Here is a 6000-nt window from a genome sequence, read left to right on the forward strand (position 1 = left end):
AATGTGGGGCTGTGGTAATGGAGGCTGAAAACAAGTGCTGCTGCTCATTAGCCACACCTCACCCTCCTCTCATGTCTCCTCATCATCTCCATTCCCACAGAGATTCACCTGTATTCAGGATCATGATTCCTGACAAGCAGAGCAGAGAGAATGATGAGGCAGCACTATGGCTCAGTGTGGTAAAGTATTTTCATTTTTTTAATTCCTAGAGAACCCATTTTAGGAAGTGCTGCAGTGAACAAGCAGCAAGCATGCTGTGGCCAGGGCTTAAGGCCCCTTTCACACGAGCGAGTATTCGCGCGGATGCGATGCGTGAGTTGAACGCATTGCACCCGCACTGAATACCGACCCATTCATTTCTATGGAGCTGTTCACATGAGCGGTGATTTTCACGCATCACTTGTGCGTTGTGTGAAAATCGCAGCATGCTCTATATTCTGCGTTTTTCACGCAACGCAGGCCCCATAGAAGTGAATGGGGTTGCGTGAAAATCGCAAGCATCCGCAAGCAAGTGCGGATGCGGTGCGATTTTCATGCACAGTTGCTAGGAGACGATCAGGATGGAGACCTGATCATTATTATTTTCCCTTATAACATGGTTATAAGCGAAAATAATAGCATTCTGAATACAGAATGCATAGTACAATAGGGCTGGAGGGGTTAAATTTTTTTAATTTTTTTTTTAACTCACCTTAATCCACTTGATCGCGCAGGCCAGCATCTCCTTCTGCCTCCTTTGCTGAACAGGACCTGTGGTGACGTCACTCCGGTCATCACATGACCCATCACCATGGTGATGGATCATGTGATGACCGGAGTGACGTCATCACAGGTCCTGTTCCTGTAATGAATGCTCACCACAGGTCCTGTTCAGCAAAGGAGACAGAAGGAGATGCCGGCCTGCGTGATCAAGTGGACTAAGGTGAGTTAAATTGTTTTTTTTATTTTTTTAACCCCTCCAGCGCTATTTTACTATGCATTCTGTATTCAGAATGCTATTATTTTCGCTTATAACCATGTTATAAGGGAAAATAATACAATCTACAGAACACCCATCCCAAGCCCGAACTTCTGTGAAGAAGTTTGGGTTTGGGTACCAAACATGCGCGATTTTTCTCACGCGAGTGCAAAACGCATTACAATGTTTTGCACTCGCGCTGGAAATTCGCAGGTGTTCCCGTAACGCACCAGCACATTTTTCCGCAATGCCCGTCTGAAAGAGGCCTAAAGGAAACTGTGGAGCAGATCCCAGAATAAACAGTACCTGCAAGGACAGAGCCCAGGACTGCAGCGGTGAATGGGGAAGCACTGGCAGCAGATCACCGCTGAACACCACAGCGGTAAGCAGGGGAACAGCACAGCAGCCGCTGTTACAGTAGAGGTCAATCGATCCCAGCAGAGGCCACCCATGCTGGGCAAGGGGTTTAAACAAAACAAGCTATTCTAAGTCATGAAAGGTATTTGTGAATATATTTAGTATAAAATAATATTTACGTATTTACATTTTTTTAATTCCTGGAGAATCACTTTAAATAAGCCAGCACCCCATCTGCAGACAGCTGTTTCAGGGTGATTGCCCCTCATCAGTGCAGAGCAGAGAGTATTGGCTGTAGGCCTCATGCACACGACCGTGCCTTTTTTTGCGGTCCGCAAACCGCGGATCCGCAAAAAACGGAAGGCGCCCGTGTTGCCTTCCTCAATTTGCGGAACGGGCGTCGACAATATAAATGCCTATTCTTGTCTGCAAATCGCAGACAAAAATAGGACATGTTATATTTTTTTTTGCGGGGCCACAGATTCGGACAGCACATGGAGTGCTGTCCGCATCTTTTGCGGCTCCATTGAAATGAATGGGTCCGCATCCGAGCCTCCAAAACGGCGGCTCGGATGCGGACCCAAACAATGGCCGTGTGCACGAAGCCTAACTGGGTGAGAGGCCAAAGTCAGGATTTGGGGGGTACTATCTCTCCTTGGGGAGAATATCTTAATCGGCGTGAGGAGACTTCTAGGCTCTATGCTCCTCTAGAATTCTGGGAAGAAAGGGATGCAAATGGACTAAGGCTACTTTCACACTTGCGTGATCCGGCGGGTGTGATCCGATGGGCAGTTCCGTTGTCGGAACTGCCCGCCGGATCCGCCGATCTGCCGCTGACTGAAAGCATTTGTGAGACGGATCCGGATGCGGATCTGTCTCACAAATGCATTGCAAGGACGGATCCGTCTCTCCGCTTGTCATGCGGCCAGATGGATCCGTCTTGTACATTTTTTCACATTTTTACCGGTCTGCGCATGCGCATGCCGGAAGGACGGATCCGGCATTCCGGTATTCTGAATGCCGGATCCGGCGCTAATACATTCCTATGGGAAAAAATGACGGATCCGGCATTCAGGCATGTCTTCAGTTTTTTTCGCCGGAGAGAAAACCGTAGCATGCTGCAGGTTTTCTCTTTTGTCTAAACAGTCAAAACGACTGAACTGAAGACATCCTGATGCAAACTGAACGGATTGCTCTCCATTCAGAATGCATGGGGATAAAACTGATCAGTTCTTTTCCGGTATAGAGCCCCTGTGACGGAACTCTATGCCGGAAAGAAAAACGCAAGTGTGAAAGTACCCTAAGTCAGGATTTGGGAATACTAAGTCGTTCTCCCCAAGGAAAGATAGTACCCCCCAAATCCTGGCTTGGCCTCTCACCCAGTTAAGCCAGTACTCTCTGCTCCGCACTAATGAGGGGCAATTACCCTGAAACAGCTGTCTGCAGATGGGTGCTAGCTTATTCATTATCCAAGTTATGTCTCAAGGCCTAGTTAAAGGGCCAAACATTGACTTATAGGATAGCTGCCTTACATCTGGTGGCATTAGCATACCTCCCAACCGTCCCGGATCCGGTGGGACAGTCCCGGATTACAGTGACTGTCCTGCGGTCCCGGAACGGGGTAGGTATGTCCCGCTCTCAGGTAACATATCTGGGCATCGCTACTGTGAGGGGGCACAGATCTGCGCATAACTACAGTAAAGGAGGCACATATCTGGGCATTATCTGTAAAGGGAGCACAATGTGGGCATACATACTGTGTGGTGGCATTTAGGGCACTGGGATTAGGTGTATAGTTATGTTTTGGGCAGAGTCAGAGACTTGGCTTAGTGCTGAATTTTTTTTGCAGCGCCACCTTTTGTGTACTGCACATAGTGTGCCTCTTCCTTCTTTTCAAAAGTTGGGAGGTATGCATTAGAGGCAGCGCTTGTTAAGAGCTCATTGCATCCCTTTCTTCTTTAAACATAGTGACATGGAAAAATTTGCAAAATAAATATTAAAAATTACCAAAATTCTAAACAAAATATGTTTGACATAAAAATTTCATTTAAACAATAATCAGAAAACTATTTTCTGGCTACACATTCCCTTTAACAATGAAATTGTACATTGAGAAAGCACACTTCATCTAGTATCAGTCTCACCACTCTGTTATCTTATTGTCTCATGTGCGAATTTGTTGTCTCATTTTTACTGCCATCTGCTGGCAGATTCTGGAAACTGGGAAACTGAAACTTAGTAACAGGAGAAACGAGAAATGAAACTTATTTTTGCCATTCATAGTAGCACATCGTGAACAGTTTTTTTTTTTCCATGCAGAAATATTGTTTATAGTAGTAAAAAAGATTTTATTTGAATATTTAGATTATATCTATAAATATTTATATTAAACTCAGTGTCGAAAAACATTCAATAAACAAATCCTGTAAAAAAAAAAAAAACAAGAAGTATTTCCTTAATAATATAAAATAAAAATGAAATACAAGGTCAACAAAACAGGGAAATATTTTTTTTTTGTTTTGCAGTTTTTTTGTTGTTGCAGTTTTTAGGTCTCCCTATTGTTATCACATAAGAACCTATTGAAGAAATGTGTATTTTCTAGTTCTACTGTGTGAAGTGTTGATTTCCTTGTAAACAATTTTTATGCATCATTCAGAAGACAGGATGAGTCTACATATACCTATATATGTAGCAGGGCAGGGTTTGTCATTTCGCACAACTCATCAGGGTATCCCAACGAGCCTTATATAATTTTACATAGGATTGTATCTGAGACTATTGCATTATCTTTATATAAACATAGCCACAAAGAATTTCATCACATATCCAGCTCTGGTGCATATGAATTATTATAAAGCTTTTCAAACCCAGCAACAAAAATACAGCAAATTTGCACAAAACACCAAAGTAACAGATCTTACCTAAGGAGCTGGTGTCAGTCCTCCTGCCCAGCTGTTCACAGTCATTCTGACCACAGGAAAGAACAATGCCATCTTCCTGGAGAAAAAGGGTATGTCTTCCTCCGCATGCCACCTTTTGTACACCCACTTGGTTAGTAAAGTAGTCATTTTCGGTGAAGTCGACAGCTTCCTCTTCTTTGTCTATAAGACCCAGCTGCCTAGACCTGTTGTTGCCCCAGCAGTACATGTTTGCTAGCTGGAGTTACCGATGTATGTGCCTGTGATGTGGAGCCCTGACTCTCTCACCACACACTGTCATCCTCTATCACATCAGTCTCCACCTTGTGAGGCCAAAGACCAGTATTTGTCATTGGGTGTGCCCCAAGGCATCGATATGTTCCATTTCATAATAAATGAAAGTGAAACTCATTTGCATTTGATTTATACATCTGAGCTAAATTAGATTTGTTATTGGATTGTCTTTTTTTATACAGACTGCTATTCTTATGGAAAAAAACTCACATTGGTAACTGTATCACGGCAATCCGTGCCAAATGGCAAACTTGGCACTGCTAAAATTGATAACAGCAAAAACACAAGAGAAATGAAGCTCAACGTACCAAAGAATAAATATTTATTTAATTACATAGAGACATGATAAAAAATATACATACATATATATGATGCCATAGACAGTGTGAATGGGAGAAGGGGAAGGAAAGGAAAAAGTGCCACCCTGGAAGCAGTGGCGGATCCAGGGGGGGGGGCAACGGGGCAATTGCCCCCCCCCCCCCCCCGAGCTGGCGGCGGGCAGAGGCAGCGGGGCACAGCACAGGGAGATGAGCGCTTCCATGGAAGCGCTCATCTCCAGTCATCTGTATCGCCGTCCTCAGGACAGCGATACAGATGCCTGCCTGTGCTGCGGCAGGGAAGGGAGAGGCGTGTCCCTTTCCCTTCCTCTGATAGGCTGCCGGCCTAGTGCCTGCAGCCTATCAGAGGCCGGCGCAGGCGGCGCGATGACGTCATCGCGCCGCCTGAGCCATACAGCGTGGGACACAGGCCAGAAGAGGCCTGCATCGCATTGCTGACATGGAGGTAAGTATGTGTGTTCTTTTTTTTTCATTATATACAATACTTTTACTGGCACCTGGGGGCTGTTATTACTGGGGGCTCTTATTACTGGCAAAGGGGGGCTCTTATTACTGGGGGCTGTTATTACTGGCAAAGGGGGGCTGTTATTACTGGCAAAGGGGGGCTGTTATTACTGGCAAAGGGGGGCTGTTATTACTGGCAAAGGGGGGCTGTTATTACTGGCACAGAGGGGCTGTTATTACTGGGGGCTGTTATTACTGGCACAGAGGTTCTGTTATTACTGGCACAGAGGGGCTTTTATTACTGGGGGCTGTTATTACTGGCACAGAGGGGCTGTTATTACTGGGGGCTGTTATTACTGGCACAGAGGGGCTCTTATTACTGGCACAGAGGGGCTCTTATTACTGGGGGCTGTTATTACTGGCACAGGGGGGGCTGTTATTACTGGCACAGGGGGGCTATTATTACTGGCACATGATTGGGGGCACTATAGGGGCATTTACTGAGGCCACAAAGAAGGGGTATTTTATATGGGCTCTCTGTACAGTACAATTTTATACTGGGACACATTATGGTGGGTACTATGGGGAAGGGGGGAGAGGAGTACTATGGGATCATCTACGGGGGGCACTAAGAAGGAGTATTTTATACTTGCAAATTATGGGGGACACTGAGGGCATCTACTGGAGCATT

At 45.4% G+C, this 6000-nt stretch overlaps 1 protein-coding gene across 3 annotated transcripts in view; it reads right to left on the minus strand.

Annotated features, from left to right (window-relative positions):
• LOC122944744 (probable E3 ubiquitin-protein ligase HERC6) overlaps positions 1-4568 on the minus strand; it is a 47561-nt gene extending 42993 nt beyond the window's left edge. The window contains exon 1 of one of the 3 annotated variants that reach the window (XM_044303351.1): positions 4237-4568. In XM_044303351.1, the coding sequence (XP_044159286.1) occupies positions 4237-4462 (226 nt within the window). In that variant the 5' untranslated portion in view covers positions 4463-4568. The remainder of the gene's footprint in view (positions 1-4236) is intronic. The other 2 variants (XM_044303342.1, XM_044303334.1) reach the window with 2 other exon arrangements.
• Positions 4569-6000: the final 1432 nt, after the last annotated feature.

This window comes from Bufo gargarizans, chromosome 1 (genome assembly GCF_014858855.1).
Source record: "Bufo gargarizans isolate SCDJY-AF-19 chromosome 1, ASM1485885v1, whole genome shotgun sequence".
NCBI lineage: Eukaryota > Metazoa > Chordata > Amphibia > Anura > Bufonidae > Bufo > Bufo gargarizans.